We start from the raw sequence: 26060 nt of genomic DNA, 5'->3' as shown, positions 1-26060 counted from the left end.
AATACGTTTAGTCAAACATCTTGACGAACCGGCTATACATCATTCTTTATAAGGATTTATGTGGTTTTAGGTATCGAGTATAAAGATGGGGGATTTTCATCGTCCTGTTTTATATTAATACCAAAAAGAGAGAAGAACGGATTTGTGATTTTCTGCAATCTTTTCTTTCGTAGATGATGTAGGGGTATATGTGGGATTCTAAAGTTTTTAGAGGGTCGGAATATCTCGCTCCTTACCAATTTTCCTTAACTGGATCGATCAGTAACCTGGTTCATTGTTTACGATGTCAAGGTCTTCAGTTATCACACGACAAGCGAGACTATATTTGTATGTGGCCGATGCACTAGAACATGTAGAACAATCGGGAGGGTTGGATATTACATCTCTAAGTTTAAAAGTCTCTAATACCCTCTTGTGGTCTAAATAGGTTTGGTGTAGGGATATAAATTGACAACTGTAGTATTATCTTTGAAATAATCAAGTATTGTTTTCTATATAGATTTTTGTGGGGGGAAATATTGCTAATATTGATGGCATCCAAACCTTTATTACAAAATGTAGCAAATCTACATGGAATCAACTACGTTTTTCATTATTGTTTGAATTAGTTGTCACCGGTTTGAATAGCCTATAGTTAGCAATGTCCATAATAGTTGCAACCGAGCGGTACTCAGCAGGATATGAATCAATAATTGAGGTGTTTTTGGCCTCTTGAAATAATTTATTGGGCTTTGACAAAGGTATGAAAAGGAGTGTTTTGTTAGAATATAGTGAAGTGTCTAAGATTTATGAACAGAAGATAACAAACCATTTATGGACACGATGTGAACTGCAAGTAGTGTATACGTTCGATAACCTTGACTCCTTTTGCACAGAACAGAGTAGTTAAATGATTTATCAATTTTGTCGTTGCATCGGTAAGGAATATTTATTCTCAATTCTGATATTCAGAAATCTTCTCTTTGTAAGCGATATGGTATATTCAATATGGGATCACTTGATAAATGATAGATTTTGCTCTATAATCCTGACTTTCATAGAAACAATGTAATGATCAGGCTTTTGAAAGTGTTTCTAGAAAAAATATTATTCTCTGGATCATTAATATTAGACCGGTGTTCATTCCTTCTTTCGTTAAGTCTTTGCCGTGTTTCACCGACATAGATCATTCAACAGAGTACATCCAATACCGTACAAATTATTAGAAGCAGTACAATTCAGATTCTCATGACTACTTGGTTTACAGTTTTTATGACACATTTAACAATGATGCAAGTTGTCTCTGAAATCTAATATATCTGAAATGGGAACAGAACAGGTCCCGATGCAACTTAACTTGTTTGAATTTTTGTAGTGTAAAGAGCATTTGAAGACTACACACACACCAATTTTATTTTGAAAATGTGTACTTGACAACATCCGATTGGCACCTTTTTATCCTGGGCGACGTGCCATCCGGTGAATTGGTTCTTTTCTACAGTTTGACATGAAAATGTGATTATTTCAACTTTAAAATTTTCCACACGGACGTTCATTAGATCGAAACCATACATTCTTCTACACCTTAGGCCTTAACCGTTATAGAGTCAAATAGTAGAAATTCATATCAGTATCGCATCTCAGCATAATGCCTTTTCGGCACATTAGATGTCCCAATTATATATTGATCACCTTAACTATACAAAACCCCGTCCAATATCGTTTCATTTCGTCTTAAACTAAGTGGTCTACAAATAATTTTTTCTATCCTTCAAATACTTCCCTTTCTACAATTAGAGTACTTATCGTCAGCTTTTGTAATAAATCATACGAAAATATCAGTGTAAAACACTAGCTATTTAAGATAAAGTTCGTGCTTTTGGTGGTACTTTCAATTCGGTTGACAGTTATGACTATACGACTTTCTACACTACACTTCAACACAGTCTCATCAAACATAAGTTTGCTTATTTAATTGAATGTTCCTTTGAAAAATCGATCTGATGGTACATTTATTTTCCGAAACTCATATAAAGCCTTCTTCTGTAATGAAACGAGTAAATATGCTACATATACTTACTGGAACTATGATGAGATGGTTGGAGCCGTATATTTTCAGCACTCAGTAGTCCTACATACAAAAACATATCATTTGACAAGGATGAGATTTTGGCGAATCATAAGTCCTGCATGGCTTCAATGAACATTACATTGAACAGCAAGTCTGAGGACTTACCTTGTTTGTATTGGATACCTAAGCTTCACAAAATTCCATACAAACAACGGTACATTGCCGGCTCATCTACATGTTCTACAAAGGAATTGTTCATTAGATTGACAAAAATTCTGTCCGCAGTGAAAGAGGTTCTTCAGAAATACTGTGAAACTGTTCACTCGCGTAGTGGTATTAATTATATGTTGATTATAAAAAACTCTAAAGAACTTCTGGATAATTTTAAATCTCGATCTTTCTCTGAAATTAATTCTATCAAAATTATTAATTTTTCCACCCTGTATTTCACATTCCCCATGTGACATTGAAAAATCGTATAAAAGAAATAATCCACAATGCTTTTTCAATATAGAAATGGTAGCATACGCTATAAATTTATTACTTTGGGTTACCATATGGCATATTTTGTTAATAGTGAACAAAAAAGTAAACATTCTACACAGAGGAACAAGTTATCAGTATGCTGGAGTTTCTTATTGACAACATATTTGTTGAATTTGGAGGTAGACTTTTTCAACAAATTGTCGGCATTCTTATAGGAAGAATCTATGACTAACGAGACGATTTTAATTTTGAAATTATCAATTTCCCCCACTTTAGTAGCAATATACAAACTTCACCTCCATATGGGATATACATTTCCCAACTCATTCGGTATTCAAGAGCCAGCAGCTGCTAATCAGACTTTATAAAACGTCACCATTGTCTGACCAGAAGGTCGATGAACCAGGGTTATGTGAAAGAACATCTCGTCCTTTTTCTAAGAAAGTTCATCGGAAGATACCAAGACCTTGTTGATAGATATTTCGTATCAACTTCAAAAATAATACATGATGGTCTTGAAGTATGGATTCTAGTTACTGACGTTGTTTATCCTCTTAATTGCGTGTTATAGTGTTCTTTTATTTGTCTTTTTAAACTATTAACCTTAACTGTTTAGTCCATTTTTGTTAATATCCTTTTGGCCCGGCTCGGTTTTTTATGCATCCCGCCATTGTGTTGTTGTGCTGTGGTCATTTTTGTATTCTTGTCATACATTTTTGCTTATGTGCTTTGTCTATATGCCATCTACTAGCCGATCGATTCCCACAAAAGGTTACATACAAGACTGTTTTTTTACATCTCTGTCTTGTAACAATGCCTTTTAGTAATGTATTACCTTTTTACAATTTTTAAAGCCAGAGATGCATACAAACGTAGAAATGTTAGGAGCGTTGCCGAAGCCATGACTAGTAGTTGATGCCACTGCTAAGGGGCTAACAGTCCACCCGCAGTGGTTTCGACCCAGTGAAAGTAAATGAAAATAACACTGAAACATTTCTTTCGTCTGAGGCGTTTTTCTGGATTACATTTATCGAAAATGTCCAAACCTAAATATTTAATGCGGTATACATTTAGGCGACACTATATCATCGATGTTCAAATCTCGAAAATCGATTATGAAGAGACAAATCAAGGTAATAAACAAAAAACTGGGGATAAGTACGTAATAATGTTAAAAGTTTTAAGACCAAAAGTACCCCAAAATTAAATAGTAAAAGACAGCTGTCACTTTTGTTTTAAGGAGTTGAATATATTTATACTAATAAAATATTGGGTGCTATTTTAATGCCAAATAGAAGTCGTTTTAGACAATATGTTTTGAACGAACAACACCTTAAATTTTAAGCTATAAATAGCAAACCCAATGTTTAAAAATACAATAAAAAATGCAGTACCTTGCAGTGACATTTTCAACGAGTTTAGATTTACAAAATTATTGTTGTCCGACATCTGTTCCTCTTCATTGAGGAATATAATTTGATAAAGACTTTCAACAGCTTTATATATGAACATTCACCAAGGTGTATATCGTTAGGTGTCCAAGAAGCACGCTATTCTTTGTTTCGTTTCCTCTAGTTGGCTATAATTAAAGATGTATACTCATGGACAAAATTGTATTCCGCAATATTAAATACCCCACTTAAACCCTTAAGCATCACACATTTGTATCCTGCCAAGAACAGTCAGTATAATGAGAGTAGGTTCTGATGAAGATATTAAAAACACAATTCGTCTGATGTAATCAATTCTTGGCAAACACAGCAAACACCACTTTTTATTCTTCATGATAAGATTTAGCTTTTTTAAATTGATGATGATGCTATTCTGACAACTAATCAAAGTTTTTACACTGTAATATAGTAGAAATGAAGGTGAGAATATTTTGTCATTAACTCACATTTGCCACAATACCAAAGCCACGAGAGTGATACTTGCTCAAGGAATCATCTTGTTTTAAGAATGTCTTAAATGTCAACACGGCCGGTTTTGCTCTTTTTGGAGTTCATGCGAGTCCCATTGTTTTGTCTGTTTTTGTCTTCTTAAACAATTGATGAGATTTAAGCAGCTGCAAATTTGTTTTTTTGGTTTGTAATACGTTAATGTACAATAAAACTCATCAAAGATAACATACAGGTTTGTAATTTTGTTCTACTTAATCTTACAACCCAAAAGCTTAGTGGGAAACTGAGTTTTTGTATGACAAATTTGATAGCGATTTAAAAATTAATGCAAATAATTGAAAAATTGGTTCACGATCATTGTTCTTTTCATTTCAGGTCTCTCTCTGATAGTATTCCCTTTCTTCATTCAATCCTATCAACTGAACTGTCCTGAATTGCCACAATGGAAAATCCGTGGTTACGGACATTGCAACAATTCACGGAAATACACATGTTTACTTGACACCAATGAAAACACGTTCAACGAAAACTGTGAATTTGGTTTACATTTTCTAGGACCAGGTAACTACATACATATACAAACATTTTGATCTGAAATGTTTAGTGTGATCCAAACAGCTCTTAACAGCTCCAAACAGCTCTTAAACCAAGAGTTCCAAATGGTGAAGTTGAAATCATCCCTTCGTAAATTTTACGGACGCCATCACGAGTTGGTTGACCGTTATGGAATAACCGTTTCACAGATGATATCGGATATGTTCCTTATGTCGTAACTACAATATCTTCCCTTTTCACGAATGTGACCTACCGAATTAGACTATTTACCGGATTTGTAATAACATAAGCAACACGACGGGTGCCAGATGTGGATCAGGATCTGCTTACCCTTCCGGAGCACCTGAGATCACCCCCAGTTTTTGGTGGGGTTCGTGTTGCCTAGTCTTTAGTTTTCTATGTTGTGTCATCTGTACTATTATTTGTCTGTTTGTCTTTTTATTTTTGGCCATGGCGTTGTCAGTTTGCTTTCGATCTATGAGTTTGACTCTGCCTCTGGTATCATTCGTCCCTCTTAAAAGACTGAACATTAAAATATTAAGTCATTTTCAGTCTTTGTCAATTTTCACTTTAAAGATCTATTCAGTCTATGATCAGATTGTTCGGTAGTTGTTATTTACTTGTTTTTACTGAATTGTCTGAAAAACTACTGAACAGTACTAAATTGACTGCAAGCGAATTATCTGAAATATAAATAGTCAAACGCTCGAATCAAAAAGTTAAAATAGCCAGGTAAAGTACAAATTTGAAGAGCATTGAGGACCAAAGTGGTTGGAATTTTCAACATTAAAACAAAACCCAAATTTGTTTAACATGCTGTCTCGTTGGCGAATAACCTACCCTTTTTCTTTATATGTACTTATAGTTTTAATGACTTGATTTCATATACTGATTCTTTCTGATTTTACTTAACAAAAAATACTTTGTGTTAAATTGGAGACAACAGTAATTACAAATGTTCAAACTTAATAAATCTTTCAAAACACAAATTAAAATTTAAAAAAAAAGGAGGGAATCGCAAGAACTAAAATAGTCTAGATATAGACAGAATAATCGTCTTCTGCTATGTCCTAATCATAAGCTATGCGAATAATCACTCATCACAATCGGGAATAAGACACACTATGTAAATTTAGAGATTAGACGACTATTCTGGTATCTAAAGATATAATAGTGCGTAAACAGTGTGTGAGTTGTAAAACACAGCCAATTCGTATCGGTCAAACAATTCGTGGTGGTGACTGCAAAACGTCCAAAAACGGAAAATTCACAATAGGAAAGGAAATATAATTTCGTTTATCGCAATTTTTTGTGTAGAGTTTCTAGTGTAAATATCAAATATCTAAATACAGGAAAGGACAGTTATTGTTGTTTATATTTGATTCATTTAAAGTCAGTCCTGTGGGTAAATTTCTGCAGTATATTAAGAATTCTTGATCATTTAACGAAAATAGAATGAAGATAACGCGAAGTGTTGTTTAAATCATCAAATAAATGGAATTTAGACGGGCCTTTACTTAGTTTTGTCATAAACTGTGATTCATAACTACACAGGAACAAATCTGCTATTAAAGGGGCTCATATGGATATTTACAAAATGTCAATAAACTGTATTGCCGAAACGTACATAATTGATGTAAAGGAGAAAATTTACAGCTTCAATCATTTCGTCACACTTCCAGTTTTTAAATAACTAGCATACCTTTACTTTCTTCATAACGCGTTCTTGATATTCTATAAAATGTATAAGCTCGAAACATTTACACGAACAGAGAGACAAAAAACATTATAGTTTTTAATATAATTTCAGGTTAATTATTATTACTTTTTAACGATTTTTTTCAGCTCACATTGTACTGAGTTATTGATAAGAAGATTTTATGAGCTATGTTTGTGCTACCGTTCACCATATGGTACACTATAAAGTATAGTTTCGTTTCAGGATATAAATTTGTTATAAGTGGCATGCTAGATATACGGCAATGTGGAGCAGAAAGGTTTCAACCTTTAAAATTGCCTTCTAACACTAGTAGCAACTGTGTTATGCTGAAATCGCAATGTAACGGAGAAGGACAGGTAGATTTCAGCAATGGAACAACTACTCATGACAGATCATGTCGATGCAATTACTTAAACAATTTTGTTTTTGTTACAAAGCCAAAAGCAACCTGCTACTGTGTACCCTCTCAAGAAGATTGTAGTTGTTATTACAAGGCTTGTCCTGTAGACCACTATCTTACACCAGGTAATTATAAAAGCAAATTATAAACAAAATACAGAACAATTTAAGCCTATCCTATTGGAAGGTAATCTTAAATGCAGTATATTTTGTATTTATATGATATGATGTACAAAGGTAGACTTAATGTTAATGTAAGTAAGATAACAATCTAACAACACCATCAAGATGCCCTAATATATATATAACATGCATATGCTGAGAATGACGGAACAACTATTTATGACTTATGATCACATGGATGTACTTAATACATCACGCACACATACACACACACAACTATTTGCTTAGTGTTTACAATAACATATTTTGTCTTCCCTGCGATTAATGTTAAACAGAATGCCAGGCATTAAAATGTTATCCGTGGGCAGTGACGGCGTACGGCATTTACTTTTTGTAAAAGAGATATTGTGAGGGTAAATATCAATCTGATCGTCTTACGTCTGTATTATAATGGCTCATGGCAACTTATCATGATAATCTTTAGAATATAAAATGATTATAAGGTGTACCTGTCTTTCGGACTGAGATAATCTGTAATGTTCATTATCCTCAGCTAATCAAATTTAAAACTCATGCAACATTACAAAATCCGGGTATGAAATGCCTTTATTTAGCAGGTGAAATCCTGATTTCATCATACATTCTAAACTTGTGATAAAATCTAGTGAGTGTTTTCATCTTATTCACATGCATACAAATGCGATATATTTAACATACTGATAACATATTGATAAATGCCTTAATGGGAGATGTGGGAAAAGTAAACTATATATATTTAATCAGCAGAAATACACACACACAAACACATCATTCAGTAAATTGAGACATCGTTTTGTTGAAATCATTGTTCATGTGTCAACATAGTTAGAGGATAAGTGGGAAAAGATGTTAAAGATGCCAAGGGGACATTCAAAACTCATAAATGGAAGAGAAAATAACAACACGATGACAAAAAATAAAAAAAGAAAAAACAAGCCTTCAAAACACGACACAAAAACACTAAAGGTTTATCTTTGATACTTCACACTGGAGCGATAGATATGCCGATAATGCATGAACAAACTATTTTACGAGGACATATGATTTTAAAATTTTTTATCACAGTTTATAGATAACAATTATGTATCAATTTATTTGCAGATTATCAGTGTGTTCATTTTAGCAATTTGGCTGGTATCTTTCAATGCCCAGAGATACAAAACGAAAAGTAAGTTAAACTTAAGATTCTGTGGATTTCTGTATATTCGTGGAAATCAATTTACTTGGACTTGAGAAAATTTACATCTTCGTGGATATTCGATTTAGTGGTTTTGACAAAGTTTGCATACAAGCCTATATAAAATTTGTAATTCTTTGAATATTAAAATTCGTGGTTCACCTGTACCCACGAATTCCATGAGAATTGGTATCCAACAAATAATTATGAATCAACAGCACTCAAAATAAGCATTAAACTAAATTTCCATAATGCCATATATATATATATATATATATATATATATATACAAGTCTAAATTGAAAACAACGTTCAAACCTATGATTGCGTTGGATAAAAACCGTAACTTTTATACGTGTGCATGCAAAACAAATTTATTGGTAGAGTGGTTTAAATACAGCACAAACAACATTTTCCAAAAGACCAAAAAAGTGAAAAAGTATATTTTAACAAAACGCATTTGACTAGCAGGTCGAACAACGGATGTTCTTAAACCCTGCTGACTGCCATTGGCGATTGCCAAATAAACGGATCACCAGATGTAACAAAATGGATCTTAAATATTAATTTAATACCAAACAGAAACAATAGACTTGAGGAAAATATGGTATACCCCAAACAAAAGGTGCAAAAATAAGTACACCATATCAGGATTTCGACAATTATTGTCTCTTCAGTGATGTTAGGAATCGAAACGGTATTTAGAAGGCCATATAATTTACCTCAATTTAGGATAGACTCTTGAATTTTGAAGAGTCGAAATAGGATGAATGGATCATATAAACCCGAAGGCAAAATATAATACAAGCCCAAACGAAAAAATATAAACAAGTCTAAATTGAAAACAACGTTCAAAGTTACCCACTTTCCAACCAATTATCTGGGTAGTTCTTAATGGCTGGGGATTATAGACTCTGCTTCAATGAATAGCTTTTATATAGTGCTACATTTGGATAGTAAAGAATTTCTGGGGTAAGCTTTCTTAAAATGGCCCAAAATTTCGAACACGGAAATAATGCCAAATTCGATAAAATATGCTCTGGGGTCACCCACTTTCAAACCATTGTCTGGGTAGTTCTTAATGGCTAGGGATTATAGACTCTACTTCAATGAATAGCTATTATATAGTACTACATCGGGATAGTAAAGAATTTCTGGGGTAAGCTTTCTTAAAGGCCCAAAATTTCGTTCGAAACACGGAAATATAGTCAACTTCGATAAAATACGCTCTAGGGTCACCCACTTTCCAACCAATTGTCTGGGTAGTTCTTCATGGCAAGGGATTATAGACTCTGCTTCAATGAATAGATTTTATATAGTACTACATCGGGAGGGTAAAGAATTTCTGGGGTAAGCATTCCTAGAGGCCGAAAATTGCGTCCGAAATATGGAAATAAAGCCAAATTCGATAAAAGACGCATTCGGGTACCCACTTTCCGACCCATTGTCTTGGTAGTTCTTTATGGCTAGAGATTAAATACTCTGCTTCATTGAATAGTTATTTTATGGTACTACATCGGGAGGGTAAAGAATGTCTGGGGTAAGCATTCTTAAAGGCCGAAAATGTCGTCCGAAATATGGAAATAAAGTCAAATTCGATATAATACGCATTTGGGTACCCACTTTCCGACCCATTGTTTTTGGTAGTTTTTTATAGCTAGGAAAAATAAACTCTGCTCTAAGAAATAGCTATTGAATATTACTACAACGGAAGGGTAAATAATTTCTGGGGTAAGAATTCTTAAAAGCCGAAAATGTCGTCCGAAACATGGAAATATAGCCAAATTCGATAAAATACGCTCTAGGGTCACCCACTTTCCAACCAATTATCTGGGTTGTTCTAAATGGCTGGGGATTATAGACTCTGCTTCAATGAATAGCTATTATATAGTGCTACATTTGGATAGTAAAGAATTTCTGGGGTAAGCTTTCTTAAAGGCCCAAAATTTCGTTCGAAACACGGAAATAAAGCCAAATTCGATAAAATATGCTCTGGGGTCACCCACTTTCAAACCATTGTCTGGGTAGTTCTTAATGGCTGGGGATTATAGACTCTACTTCAATGAATACCTAGGTATTATATAGAGCTACATTTGGATAGTAGAGAATTTCTGGGGTAAGCTTTCTTAAAGGCCCAAAATTTCGAACACGGAAATAAAGCCAAATTCGATAAAATATGCTTTGGGGTCACCCACTTTCAAACCATTGTCTGGGTAGTTCTTAATGGCTAGGGATTATAGACTCTACTTCAATGAATAGCTATTATATAGTACTACATCGGGATAGTAAAGAATTTCTGGGGTAAGCTTTCTTCAAGGCCTAAAATTTCGTTCGAAATATGGAAGTAAAGCCAAATTCGATATAATACGCATTTGGGTACCCATTTTGCGGCCCATTGTTTTGGTAGTTCTTTATAGCTAGGGATTATAAACTCTGCTCTAATAAATAGCTTTTGGATATTACTACAACGGGAGGGTAAAGAATTTCTGGGGTAAGCATCATTTAAGGCCGAAAATGTCCAAAATATGGAAATAAAGCCAAATTCGATAAAATACGCTCTAGGGTCACCCACTTTCCAACCAATTATCTGTGTAGTTCTTAATGGCTGGGGATTATAGACTCTACTTCAATGAATAGCTATTATATAGTGCTACATTGGGATAGTAAAGAATTTCTGGGGTAAGCTTTCTTTAAGGCCCAAAATTTCGTTCGAAACACGGAAATAAAGCCAAATTCGATAAAATATGCTCTGTGGTCACTCACTTTCAAACCATAGTCTGGGTAGTTCTTAATGGCTAGGGATTATAGACTCTACTTCAATGAATAGCTATTACATAGTACTACATCGGGATAGTAAAACATTTCTGGGGTAAACTTTCTTAAAGGCTGAAAATTACGTTCGAAACACGGAAATATAGTCAACTTCGATAAAATACGCTCTTGGGTCACCCACTTTCCAACCAATTGTCTGGATAGTTCTTCATGGCTAGGGATTATAAACTCTGCTTCAATGAATAGCTTTTATATAGTGCTACATCGGGAGAGTAAAGAATTTCTGGGGTAAGCATTCCTAGAGGCCGAAAATTGCGTCCGAAATATGGAAATAAAGCCAAATTCGATAAAAGACGCATTGGGGTACCCACTTTCCGACCCATTGTTTTGGTAGTTCTTTATAGCTAGGGATTATAACCTCTGCTCTAGTAAATAGCTATTGCATATTACTACAACGGGAGGGTAATGAATTTCTGGGGTTAGAATTCTTAAAGGCCGAAAATGTCGTCCGAAATATGGAAATAAAGCCAAATTCGATAAAATACGCTCTAGGGTCACCCACTTTCCAACCAATTGTCTGGGTAATTCTTCATGGCTAGTGATTATAGACTCTTCTTCAATAAATAGTTTTTTTATAGTGCTACATCGGGAGAGTAAATAATTTCAGGGGTAAGCATTCCTAGAGGCCGAAAATTGCGTCCGAAATATGGAAATAAAGCCAAATTCGATAAAAGACGCATTGGGGTACCCACTTTCCGACCCATTGTATTGGTAGTTCTTTATTACAAGGGATTATAGACTCTGCTTCAATGAATAGCTTTTATATAGTACTACATCGGGAGGGTAAAGAATGTCTGGGGTAAGCATTCTTAAAGGCCGAAAATGTCGTCCGAAATATGGAAATTAAGGCAAATTCGATATAATACGCATTTGGGTACCCACTTTCCGACCCTTCGTTTTGGTAGTTCTTTATAGCTAGGTATTATAACCTCTGCTCTAGTAAATAGCTATTAGATATTACTACAACGGGAGGGTAAAGAATTTTTGTTGTAAGAATTCTTAAAGGCCGAAAATGTCGTCCGAAACATGGAAATAAAGCCAAATTCGATAAAATACGCTCTAGGGTCACCCACTTTCCAACCAATTATCTGGGTCGTTCTTTATGGCTAGGGATTATAGACTCTGCTTCAATGAATAGCTATTATATAGTGCTACATTTGGATAGTAAAGAATTTCTGGGGTAAGCTTTCTTAAAGGCCCAAAATTTCGTTCGAAACACGGAAATAAAGCCAAATTCGATAAAATATGCTCTGGGGTCACCCACTTTCAAACCATTGTCTGGGTAGTTCTTAATGGCTAGGGATTATAGACTCTACTTCAATGAATACCTATTATATAGTACTACATCGGGATAGTAAAGAATTTCTGGGGTAAGCTTTCTTAAAGGCCCAAAATTTTGTTCGAAACATGGAAATATAGTCAACTTCGATAAAAAACGCTCTAGGGTCACCCACTTTCCGACCCATTGTATTGGTAGTTCTTTATTACTAGGGATTATAGACTCTGCTTCAATGAATAGCTTTTATATAGTACTACATCGGGAGGGTAAAGAATGTCTGGGGTAAGCATTCTTAAAGGCCGAAAATGTCGTCCGAAATATGGAAATTAAGGCAAATTCGATATAATACGCATTTGGGTACCCACTTTCCGACCCTTTGTTTTGGTAGTTCTTTATAGCTAGGTATTATAACCTCTGCTCTAGTAAATAGCTATTGGATATTACTACAACGGGAGGGTAAAGAATTTTTGTTGTAAGAATTCTTAAAGGCCGAAAATGTCGTCCGAAACATGGAAATAAAGCCAAATTCGATAAAATACGCTCTAGGGTCACCCACTTTCCAACCAATTATCTGGGTCGTTCTTTATGGCTAGGGATTATAGACTCAGCTTCAATGAATAGCTATTATATAGTGCTACATTTGGATAGTAAAGAATTTCTGGGGTAAGCTTTCTTAAAGGCCCAAAATTTTGTTCGAAACATGGAAATATAGTCAACTTCGATAAAAAACGCTCTAGGGTCACCCACTTTCCAACCAATTGTCTGGGTAGTTCTTCATGGCTAGGGATTATAGACTCTGCTTCAATGAACAGCTTTTATATAGTACTACATCGGGAGAGTAAAGAATTTCTGGAGTAAGCATTCCTAGAGGCCGAAAATTGCGTCCGAAATATGGAAATAAAGCAAAATTCGATAAAATACACTCTAGGGTCACCCACTTTCCAACCAATTGTCTGGGTAGTTCTTAATGGCTAGGGATTAGAGACCCTGCCCTAAGAACAGCTATTGGATAGTACTAAATTGGGAAGGTAAAGAATTTCTGGGGTAAGCATTCCTAAAGCCGAAAACTTCGTCCGTAACACGGGGAAAAAAGTCAAATTACCCATTAGAAAAATGCCAAATTCTATAAATACGCATTGGGGTCAAGAAACTTTCAAATCTATTGTCTTTGCAGTGTTTTAAAACGTTAGTATGGTTTATATATAAAAGTGTTTAATGATGTATATTGATAAGACAGTTATAAGATATTTAAGAAGAGACAATGAGACAACTCTCCATCCCAGTCACAATTTGTAAAAGAAAAACCATTATAGGTCAAAGTACGGTCTTCAACAGTGAACACGGATCTTTGGCTCTCACAGAACAGCAAGCTATAAAGAGCACCAAAAATGATAAGTGTAAAACCATTCAAACAGGTTCCTGACTTTGGAAAGGTGCAAACAAATGCAGCGGGTTTAAACATTTTAATAGGAACCAACCTGCACCCTTACCTGAAACAATAGTGTAACATCACAACATAGAAGACACACTATCAAATATCAATTGAAATGGCTTAACTCAATCAAAAGACATATCAACACAAGTGAACATACACTGAACGAATAAATTTGATGTATGACACAATGTAAAAAAAACACTTAAAATAAGCCAATACTGTATTTGAGATGTAGTTTGATACAAAACATTGACATATTTTATTTCCACATAAATTAGTTAGTCCTGTTCTTTTAGTACTCAGGATTCATGTTTTGCATATTTATATTTTAAAGTGTTGCTTTTTCTATTTCAACATTTTTGTTATCAAAACTGTATACAGGTGAGACATATTTATGTGTCAAAATGTTTATTCAAATAGAAAATGATTCAAACAAATGTTATAATTTGCAATATAATTGCTTGGAATATAGTTGCAAATCTTAGCAGTCAAAATATGTTTTGTATTGACTAATGATTTTTGTAATAGAAATTGAAATAAGAGCAAACAAATGAATACTCGTTTATTCTTGAGATAAAATTTTAAAAAAGCAGGATGCATCTTTCATCGTGTTCATTACTGTATATACATCAACATAACGGCATTTCATCATTATACATCAATAACGCAAACGTTCAATTTCGACACAACATGGTAAGCAGTACAAATGGTGTAAAAAGAAAAAGTTGGACGCAGTGTTTATATGTTGAAAAGTGACCTGCATTCATGTATCTAATAACACATAGAAGAGGGACGAAAGATACCAGAGGGACAGTCAAACTCATAGATCGAAAACAAACGGACAACGCCATGGCCAAAAATAAAAAGACAAACAGACAAATAATAGTACAGATGACAGAACATAGAAAACTAAAGACTAAGCAACACGAAAAACTTTGGGAGGGGGGTGTGATCTCAGGTGCTCCGGAAGGGTAAGCAGATCCTGCTCCACATGTGGCACCCGTCGTGTTGCTTATGTTATTACAAATCCGGTAAATAGTCTTATTCGGTAGGTCACATTCGTGAAAAGAGAAGGGTATTGTAGTTACGACATAAGGAACATATCCGATATCATCTGTGAAACGGTTATTCCATAACGGTCAACCAACTCGTGATGGCGTCCGTAAAATTTACGAAGGGATGATTTCAACTTCACCATTTGGAACTCTTGGTTTAATAGCTTCCTTGTGAGCAGCACTCCTCTATCAAGGAAATCATGATAGGAAATACAAGCCCGGGAATATCGTATCAATTTGGAGATATATACTCTGTATGCAGGCGCTGCTGGAATGTTGCTATATAGAAATGTAAAGTTCACAATTGGGAAGCTGAAATCATAGACTAACAACACACAATTTAGTATGCTGGCATTCAAAGATCAAAGAGGACGTCAAAGTTTACCAGCGCACATATTCCGTGATGAAATACATATCATTGTATCCGTGGATGTCACTAACCCAATCAACACATTTAAATTTTGTCAATACGTCCATGCACTTTATCGAAATAATTGTTAATTTCAAATAAACAGAAATATAGTATCACATGAGTAATATAACCTTCTTGACATTAAATTAGAATGCACAAATATTGATTGATGTTTGTGTTGATTACACTTAATTACGATAAGACATTACTTGTCAACTCTAATTTGTTGTTAGATAAAAAAACAGACATTCAATGAAGAAACCACTAACATTTCTTTGCGTACACAATATCAATAAATTTTCGGCCTTTAACAATGCTTACCCCAGAAATTCTTTACCCTCACGTTGTAGTACTGTCCAATAGCTATTCCTTAGGGCATCGTCTATAATGCCTAGCCATAAAGAACTACCGAGACAGTGGGTCGGAAAGTGGGTGCCCCCAATGCGTATTTCATCGAATTTGGCTTTATTTCTATGTTTCGGACGCAATTTTCGTCCTCTAGTAATGCTTACCCCAGAAATTCTTTGTCCCCTGGTTGTAGTACTACCCAGTAGCTATTTATTAGAGCAGAGTCTATAATCTCTAGCCATACAGAACTGCCGGGGCAATGGGTTTGAACAAGTTGGTGACCCCAGTGCATATTTTATCAAATACGACTATTTTTCCGTGTTACGGACGAAATTTTCGGCCTTTAAGAATGCTTACCCCAGAAATTCTTTACCCTCACGTTGTAGTACTGTCCAATAGATATTCCTCAGGGCATCGTCTATAATGCCTAGCCATAAAGAACTACCGAGACAGTGGGTCGGAAAGTGGGTGCCCCCAATGCGTATTTTATTGAATTTGGCTTTATTTCTATGTTTCGGACGCAATTTTCGTCCTCTAGTAATGCTTACCCCAGAAATTCTTTGTCCCCTGGTTGTAGTACTACCCAGTAGCTATTTATTAGAGCAGAGTCTATAATCCCTAGCCATACAGAACTGCCGGGGCAAAGGGTTTGAACAAGTGGGTGACCCCAGTGCATATTTTATCAAATACGACTATTTTTCCGTGTTACGGACGAAATTTTCGGCCTTTAAGAATGCTTACTCCAGAAATTCTTTACTCTCACGTTGTAGTACTGTCCAATAGCTATTCCTTAGGGCATCGTCTATAATGCCTAGCCATAAAGAACTACCGAGACAGTGGGTCGGAAAGTGGGTGCCCCCAATGCGTATTTTATCGAATTTGGCTTTATTTCTATGTTTCGGACGCAATTTTCGTCCTCTAGTAATGCTTACCCCAGAAATTCTTTGTCCCCTGGTTGTAGTACTACCCAGTAGCTATTTATTAGAGCAGAGTCTATAATCCCTAGCCATACAGAACTGCCGGGGCAATGGGTTTGAACAAGTGGGTGACCCCAGTGCATATTTTATCAAATACGACTATTTTTCCGTGTTACGGACGAAATTTTCGGCCTTTAAGAATGCTTACCCCAGAAATTCTTTACCCTCACGTTGTAGTACTGTCCAATAGCTATTCCTTAGGGCATCGTCTATAATGCCTAGTCATAAAGAACTACCGAGACAGTGGGTCGGAAAGTGGGTGCCCCCAATGCGTATTTTATCGAATTTGGCTTTATTTCTATGTTTCGGACGCAATTTTCGTCCTCTAGTAATGCTTACCCCAGAAATTCTTTGTCCCCTGGTTGTAGTACTACCCAGTAGCTATTTATTAGAGCAGAGTCTATAATCCCTAGCCATACAGAACTGCCGGGGCAATGGGTTTGAACAAGTGGGTGACCCCAGTGCATATTTTATCAAATACGACTATTTGTCCGTGTTACGGACGAAATTTTCGGCCTTTAAGAATGCTTACCCCAGAAATTCTTTACCCTCACGTTGTAGTACTGTTCAATAGCTATTCCTTAGGGCATCGTCTATACTGCCTAGCCATAAAGAACTACCGAGACAGTGGGTCGGAAAGTGGGTGCCCCCAATGCGTATTTTATCGAATTTGGCTTTATTTCTATGTTTCGGACGCAATTTTCGTCCTCTAGTAATGCTTACCCCAGAAATTCTTTGTCCCCTGGTTGTAGTACTACTCAGTAGCTATTTATTAGAGCAGAGTCTATAATCCCTAGCAATACAGAACTGCCGGGGCAATGGGTTTGAACAAGTGGGTGACCCCAGTGCATATTTTATCAAATACGACTTTTTTTCCGTGTTACGGACGAAATTTTCGACCTTTAAGAATGCTTACCCCACAAATTCTTTACCCTCACGTTGTAGTACTGTCCAATAGCTATTCCTTAGGGCATCGTCTATAATGCCTAGCCATAAAGAACTACCGAGACAGTGGGTCGGAAAGTGGGTGCCCCCAATGCGTATTTTATCGAATTTGGCTTTATTTCTATGTTTCGGACGCAATTTTCGTCCTCTAGTAATGCTTACCCCAGAAATTCTTTGTCCCCTGGTTGTAGTACTACCCAGTAGCTATTTATTAGAGCAGAGTCTATAATCCCTAGCCATACAGAACTGCCGGGGCAATGGGTTTGAACAAGTGGGTGACCCCAGTGCATATTTTATCAAATACGACTATTTTTCCGTGTTACGGACGAAATTTTCGGCCTTTAAGAATGCTTACTCCAGAAATTCTTTACCCTCACGTTGTAGTACTGTCCAATAGCTATTCCTTAGGGCATCGTCTATAATGCCTAGCCATAAAGAACTACCGAGACAGTGGGTCGGAAAGTGGGTGCCCCCAATGCGTATTTTATCGAATTTGGCTTTATTTCTATGTTTCGGACGCAATTTTCGTCCTCTAGTAATGCTTACCCCAGAAATTCTTTGTCCCCTGGTTGTAGTACTACCCAGTAGCTATTTATTAGAGCAGAGTCTATAATCCCTAGCCATACAGAACTGCCGGGGCAATGGGTTTGAACAAGTGGGTGACCCCACTGCATATTTTATCAAATACGACTATTTTTCCGTGTTACGGACGAAATTTTCGGCCTTTAAGAATGCTTACATAAGAAATTCTTTACCCTCACGTTGTAGTACTGTCCAATAGCTATTCCTTAGGGCATCGTCTATAATGCCTAGCCATAAAGAACTACCGAGACAGTGGGTCGGAAAGTGGGTGCCCCCAATGCGTATTTTATCGAATTTGGCTTTATTTCTATGTTTCGGACGCAATTTTCGTCCTCTAGTAATGCTTACCCCAGAAATTCTTTGTCCCCTGGTTGTAGTACTACCCAGTAGCTATTTATTAGAGCAGAGTCTATAATCCCTAGCCATACAGAACTGCCGGGGCAATGGGTTTGAACAAGTGGGTGACCCCAGTGCATATTTTATCAAATACGACTATTTTTCCGTGTTACGGACGAAATTTTCGGCCTTTAAGAATGCTTACCCCATAAATTCTTTACCCTCACGTTGTAGTACTGTCCAATAACTATTCCTTAGGGCATCGTCTATAATGCCTAGCCATAAAGAACTACCGAGACAGTGGGTCGGAAAGTGGGTGCCCCCAATGCGTATTTTATCGAATTTGGCTTTATTTCTATGTTTCGGACGCAATTTTCGTCCTCTAGTAATGCTTACCTCAGAAATTCTTTGTCCCCTGGTTGTAGTACTACCCAGTAGCTATTTATTAGAGCAGAGTCTATAATCCCTAGCCATACAGAACTGCCGGGGCAATGGGTTTGAACAAGTGGGTGACCCCAGTGCATATTTTATCAAATACGACTATTTTTCCGTGTTACGGACGAAATTTTCGGCCTTTAAGAATGCTTACCCCAGAAATTCTTTACCCTCCCGTTGTAGTACTGTCCAATAGCTATTACTTAGGGCATCGTCTATTATGCCTAGCCATAAAGAACTACCGAGACAGTGGGTCGGAAAGTGGGTGCCCCCAATGCGTATTTTATCGAATTTGGCTTTATTTCTATGTTTCGGACGCAATTTTCGTCCTCTAGTAATGCTTACTCCAGAAATTCTTTTTCCCCTGGTTGTAGTACTACCCAGAAGCTATTTATTAGAGCAGAGTCTATAATCCCTAGCCATACAGAACTGCCGGGGCAATGGGTTTGAACAAGTGGGTGACCCCAGTGCATATTTTATCAAATACGACTATTTTTCCGTGTTACGGACGAAATTTTCGGCCTTTAAGAATGCTTACCCCACAAATTCTTTACCCTCACGTTGTAGTACTGTCCAATAGCTATTCCTTAGGGCATCGTCTATAATGCCTAGCCATAAAGAACTACCGAGACAGTGGGTTGGAAAGTGGGTGCCCCCAATGCGTATTTTATTGAATTTGGCTTTATTTTTATGTTTCGGACGCAATTTTCGTCCTCTAGTAATGCTTACCCCAGAAATTCTTTGTCCCCTGGTTGTAGTACTACCCAGTAGCTATTTATTAGAGCAGAGTCTATAATCCCTAGCCATACAGAACTGCCGGGGCAATGGGTTTGAACAAGTGGGTGACCCCAGTGCATATTTTATCAAATACGACTTTTTTTCCGTGTTACGGACGAAATTTTCGGCCTTTAAGAATGCTTACCCCAGAAATTCTTTACCCTCACGTTGTAGTACTATCCAATAGATATTCCTCAGGGCATCGTCTATAATGCCTAGCCATAAAGAACTACCGAGACAGTGGGTCGGAAAGTGGGTGCCCCCAATGCGTATTTTATCGAATTTGGCTTTATTTCTATATTTCGGACACAATTTTCGTCCTCTAGTAATGCTTACCCCAGAAATTCTTTGTCCCCTGGTTGTAGTACTACCCAGTAGCTATTTATTAGAGCAGAGTCTATAATCCCTAGCCATACAGAACTGCCGGGGCAATGGGTTTGAACAAGTGGGTGACCCCAGTGCATATTTTATCAAATACGACTATTTTTCCGTGTTACGGACGAAATTTTCGGCCTTTAAGAATGCTTACCCCAGAAATTCTTTACCCTCACGTTGTAGTACTGTCCAATAGCTATTCCTTAGGGCATCGTCTATAATGCCTAGCCATAAAGAACTACCGAGACAGTGGGTTGGAAAGTGGGTGCCCCCAATGCGTATTTTATCGAATTTGGCTTTATTTCTATGTTTCGGACGCAATTTTCGTCCTCTAGTAATGCTTACCCCAAAAATTCAGTGTCCCCTGGTTGTAGTACTACCCAGTAGCTATTTATTAGAGCAGAGTTTATAATCCCTAGCCATACAGAACTGCCGGGGCAATGGGTTTGAACAAGTGGGTGACCCCAGTGCATATTTTATCAAATACGACTATTTTTCCGTGTTACGGACGAAATTTTCGGCCTTTAAGAATGCTTACCCCAGAAATTCTTTACCCTCACGTTATAGTACTGTCCAATAGCTATTCCTTAGGGCATCGTCTATAATGCCTAGCCATAAAGAACTACCGAGACAGTGGGTCGGAAAGTGGGTGACCCCAATGCGTATTTTATCGAATTTGGCTTTATTTTTATGTTTCGGACGCAATTTTCGTCCTCTAGTAATGCTTACCCCAGAAATTCTTTGTCCCCTGGTTGTAGTACTACCCAGTAGCTATTTATTAGAGCAGAGTCTATAATCCCTAGCCATACAGAACTGCCGGGGCAATGGGTTTGAACAAGTGGGTGACCCCACTGAATATTTTATCAAATACGACTATTTTTCCGTGTTACGGACGAAATCTTCGGCCTTTCAGAATGCTTACCCCAGACATTCTTTACCCTCACGTTGTAGTACTGTCCAATAGCTATTCCTTAGGGGATCGTCTATAATGCAGGGCTATAAAGAACTACCGAGACAGTGGGTCGGAAAGTGGGTGCCCCCAATGCGTATTTTATCGAATTTGGCTTTATTTCTATGTTTCGGACGCAATTTTCGTCCTCTAGTAATGCTTACCCCAGAAATTCTTTGTCCCCTGGTTGTAGTACTACCCAGTAGCTATTTATTAGGGCAGAGTTTATAATCCCTAGCCATACAGAACTGCCGGGGCAATGGGTTTGAACAAGTGGGTGACCCCAGTGCATATTTTATCAAATACGACTATTTTTCCGTGTTACGGACGAAATTTTCGGCCTTTAAGAATACTTACCCCAGAAATTCTTTACCCTCACGTTGTAGTACTGTCCAATAGCTATTCCTTAGGGCATCGTTTATAATGCCTAGCCATAAAGAACTACTGAGACAGTGGGTTGGAAAGTGGGTGCCCCCAATGCGTATTTTATCGAATTTGGCTTTATTTTTATGTTTCGGACGCAATTTTCGTCCCCTAGTAATGCTTACCCCAGAAATTCTTTGTCCCCTGGTTGTAGTACTACCCAGTAGCTATTTATTAGAGCAGAGTCTATAATCCCTAGCCATACAGAACTGCCGGGGCAATGGGTTTGAACAAGTGGGTGACCCCAGTGCATATTTTATCAAATACGACTTTTTTTCCGTGTTACGGACGAAATTTTCGGCCTTTAAGAATGCTTACCCCAGAAATTCTTTACCCTCACGTTGTAGTACTGTCCAATAGCTATTCCTTAGGGCATCGTCTATAATGCCTAGCCATAAAGAACTACCGAGACAGTGGGTCGGAAAGTGGGTGCCCCCAATGCGTATTTTATCGAATTTGGCTTTATTTCTATGTTTCGGACGCAATTTTCGTCCTCTAGTAATGCTTACCCCAGAAATTCTTTGTCCCCTGGTTGTAGTACTACCCAGTAGCTATTTATTAGAGCAGAGTCTATAATCCCTAGCCATACAGAACTGCCGGGGCAATGGGTTTGAACAAGTGGGTGACCCCAGTGCATATTTTATCAAATACGACTATTTTCCGTGTTACGGACGAAATTTTCGGCCTTTAAGAATGCTAAACCCAGAAATTCTTTACCCTCACGTTGTAGTACTGTCCAATAGCTATTCCTTAGGGCATCGTCTATAATGCCTAGCCATAAAGAACTACCAAGACAGTGGGTCGGAAAGTGGGTGCCCCCAATGCGTATTTTATCGAATTTGGCTTTATTTCTATGTTTCGGACGCAATTTTCGTCCTCTAGTAATGCTTACCCCAGAAATTCTGTGTCCCCTGGTTGTAGTACTACCCAGTAGCTATTTATTAGAGCAGAGTTTATAATCCCTAGCCATACAGAACTGCCGGGGCAATGGGTTTGAACAAGTGGGTGACCCCAGTGCATATTTTATCAAATACGACTATTTTTCCGTGTTACGGACGAAATTTTCGGCCTTTAAGAATGCTTACCCCAGAAATTCTTTACCCTCACGTTGTAGTACTGTCCAATAGCTATTCCTTAGGGCATCGTCTATAATGCCTAGCCATAAAAAACTACTGAGACAGTGGGTTGGAAAGTGGGTGCCCCCAATGCGTATTTTATCGAATTTGGCTTTATTTTTATGTTTCGGACGCAATTTTCGTCCCCTAGTAATGCTTACCCCAGAAATTCTTTGTCCCCTGGTTGTAGTACTACCCAGTAGCTATTTATTAGAGCAGAGTCTATAATCCCTAGGCATACAGAACTGCCGGGGCAATGGGTTTGAACAAGTGGGTGACCCCAGTGCATATTTTATCAAATACGACTTTTTTTCCGTGTTACGGACGAAATTTTCGGCCTTTAAGAATGCTTACCCCAGAAATTCTTTACCCTCACGTTGTAGTACTGTCCAATAGCTATTCCTTAGGGCATCGTCTATAATGCCTAGCCATAAAGAACTACCGAGACAGTGGGTCGGAAAGTGGGTGCCACCAATGCGTATTTTATCGAATTTGGCTTTATTTCTATGTTTCGGACGCAATTTTCGTCCTCTAGTAATGCTTACCCCAGAAATTCTTTGTCCCCTGGTTGTAGTACTACCCAGTAGCTATTTATTAGAGCAGAGTCTATAATCCCTAGCCATACAGAACTGCCGGGGCAATGGGTTTGAACAAGTGGGTGACCCCAGTGCATATTTTATCAAATACGACTATTTTCCGTGTTACGGACGAAATTTTCGGCCTTTAAGAATGCTAAACCCAGAAATTCTTTACCATCACGTTGTAGTACTGTCCAATAGCTATTCCTTAGGGCATCGTCTATAATGCCTAGCCATAAAGAACTACCGAGACAGTGGGTCGGAAAGTGGGTGCCCCCAATGCGTATTTTATCGAATTTGGCTTTATTTCTATGTTTCGGACGCAATTTTCGTCCTCTAGTAATGCTTACCCCAGAAATTCTGTGTCCCCTGGTTGTAGTACTACCCAGTAGCTATTTATTAGAGCAGAGTTTATAATCCCTAGCCATACAGAACTGCCGGGGCAATGGGTTTGAACAAGTGGGTGACCCCAGTGCATATTTTATCAAATACGACTATTTTTCCGTGTTACGGACGAAATTTTCGGCCTTTAAGAATGCTTACCCCAGATATTCTTTACCCTCACGTTGTAGTACTGTCCAATAGCTATTCCTTAGGGCATCGTCTATAATGCCTAGCCATAAAGAACTACCGAGACAGTGGGTCGGAAAGTGGGTGCCCCCAATGCGTATTTTATCGAATTTGGCTTTATTTTTATGTTTCGGACGCAATTTTCGTCCTCTAGTAATGCTTACCCCAGAAATTCTTTGTCCCCTGGTTGTAGTACTACCCAGTAGCTATTTATTAGAGCAGAGTCTATAATCCCTAGCCATACAGAACTGCCGGGGCAATGGGTTTGAACAAGTGGGTGACCCCAGTGCATATTTTATCAAATACGACTATTTTTCCGTGTTACGGACGAAATTTTCGGCCTTTAAGAATGCTTACCCCAGAAATTATTTACCCTCACGTTGTAGTACTGTCCAATAGCTATTCCTTAGGGCATCGTCTATAATGCCTAGCCATAAAGAACTACCGAGACAGTGGGTCGGAAAGTGGGTGCCCCCAATGCGTATTTTATCGAATTTGGCTTTATTTCTATGTTTCGGACGCAATTTTCGTCCTCTAGTAATGCTTACCTCAGAAATTCTTTGTCCCCTGGTTGTAGTACTACCCAGTAGCTATTTATTAGAGCAGAGTTTATAATCCCTAGCCATACAGAACTGCCGGGGCAATGGGTTTGAACAAGTGGGTGACCCCAGTGCATATTTTATCAAATACGACTATTTTTCCGTGTTACGGACGAAATTTTCGGCCTTTAAGAATGCTTACCCCAGAAATTCTTTACCCTCACGTTGTAGTACTGTCCAATAGCTATTCCTTAGGGCATCGTCTATAATGCCTAGCCATAAAAAACTACTGAGACAGTGGGTTGGAAAGTGGGTGCCCCCAATGCGTATTTTATCGAATTTGGCTTTATTTTTATGTTTCGGACGCAATTTTCGTCCCCTAGTAATGCTTACCCCAGAAATTCTTTGTCCCCTGGTTGTAGTACTACCCAGTAGCTATTTATTAGAGCAGAGTCTATAATCCCTAGGCATACAGAACTGCCGGGGCAATGGGTTTGAACAAGTGGGTGACCCCAGTGCATATTTTATCAAATACGACTTTTTTTCCGTGTTACGGACGAAATTTTCAGCCTTTAAGAATGCTTACCCCAGAAATTCTTTACCCTCACGTTGTAGTACTGTCCAATAGCTATTCCTTAGGGCATCGTCTATAATGCCTAGCCATAAAGAACTACCGAGACAGTGGGTCGGAAAGTGGGTGCCACCAATGCGTATTTTATCGAATTTGGCTTTATTTCTATGTTTCGGACGCAATTTTCGTCCTCTAGTAATGCTTACCCCAGAAATTCTTTGTCCCCTGGTTGTAGTACTACCCAGTAGCTATTTATTAGAGCAGAGTCTATAATCCCTAGCCATACAGAACTGCCGGGGCAATGGGTTTGAACAAGTGGGTGACCCCAGTGCATATTTTATCAAATACGACTATTTTCCGTGTTACGGACGAAATTTTCGGCCTTTAAGAATGCTAAACCCAGAAATTCTTTACCATCACGTTGTAGTACTGTCCAATAGCTATTCCTTAGGGCATCGTCTATAATGCCTAGCCATAAAGAACTACCGAGACAGTGGGTCGGAAAGTGGGTGCCCCCAATGCGTATTTTATCGAATTTGGCTTTATTTCTATGTTTCGGACGCAATTTTCGTCCTCTAGTAATGCTTACCCCAGAAATTCTGTGTCCCCTGGTTGTAGTACTACCCAGTAGCTATTTATTAGAGCAGAGTTTATAATACCTAGCCATAATGAACTGCCGGGGCAATGGGTTTGAACAAGTGGGTGACCCCAGTGCATATTTTATCAAATACGACTATTTTTCCGTGTTACGGACGAAATTTTCGGCCTTTAAGAATGCTTAACCCAGAAATTCTTTACCCTCACGTTGTAGTACTGTCCAATAGCTATTCCTTAGGGCATCGTCTATAATGCCTAGCCATAAAGAACTACCGAGACAGTGGGTCGGAAAGTGGGTGCCCCCAATGCGTATTTTATCGACTTTGGCTTTATTTCTATGTTTCGGACGCAATTTTCGTCCTCTAGTAATGCTTACCCCAGAAATTCTTTGTCCCCTGGTTGTAGTACTACCCAGTAGCTATTTATTAGAGCAGAGTCTATAATCCCTAGCCATACAGAACTGCCGGGGCAATGGGTTTG

The 26060-nt window shown here is 37.7% G+C and overlaps 1 protein-coding gene across 1 annotated transcript in view; it reads left to right on the top strand.

The window, feature by feature from the left end:
• Positions 1-4824: 4824 nt before the first annotated feature.
• Positions 4825-26060, top strand: part of LOC127716727 (uncharacterized) — a 97961-nt gene continuing 76725 nt past the window's right edge. The window contains exons 1-3 of the mRNA XM_052222978.1: positions 4825-4998; positions 6935-7237; positions 8375-8441. Of these exons, the coding sequence (XP_052078938.1) occupies positions 6958-7237; positions 8375-8441 (347 nt within the window). The 5' untranslated portion in view covers positions 4825-4998; positions 6935-6957. The remainder of the gene's footprint in view (positions 4999-6934; positions 7238-8374; positions 8442-26060) is intronic.

The sequence above is a fragment of the Mytilus californianus genome, unplaced genomic scaffold (genome assembly GCF_021869535.1).
Source record: "Mytilus californianus isolate M0D057914Y unplaced genomic scaffold, xbMytCali1.0.p SCAF_1, whole genome shotgun sequence".
NCBI classification, from domain to species: domain Eukaryota; kingdom Metazoa; phylum Mollusca; class Bivalvia; order Mytilida; family Mytilidae; genus Mytilus; species Mytilus californianus.
This window is presented reverse-complemented; position numbering and strand designations above follow the sequence as displayed.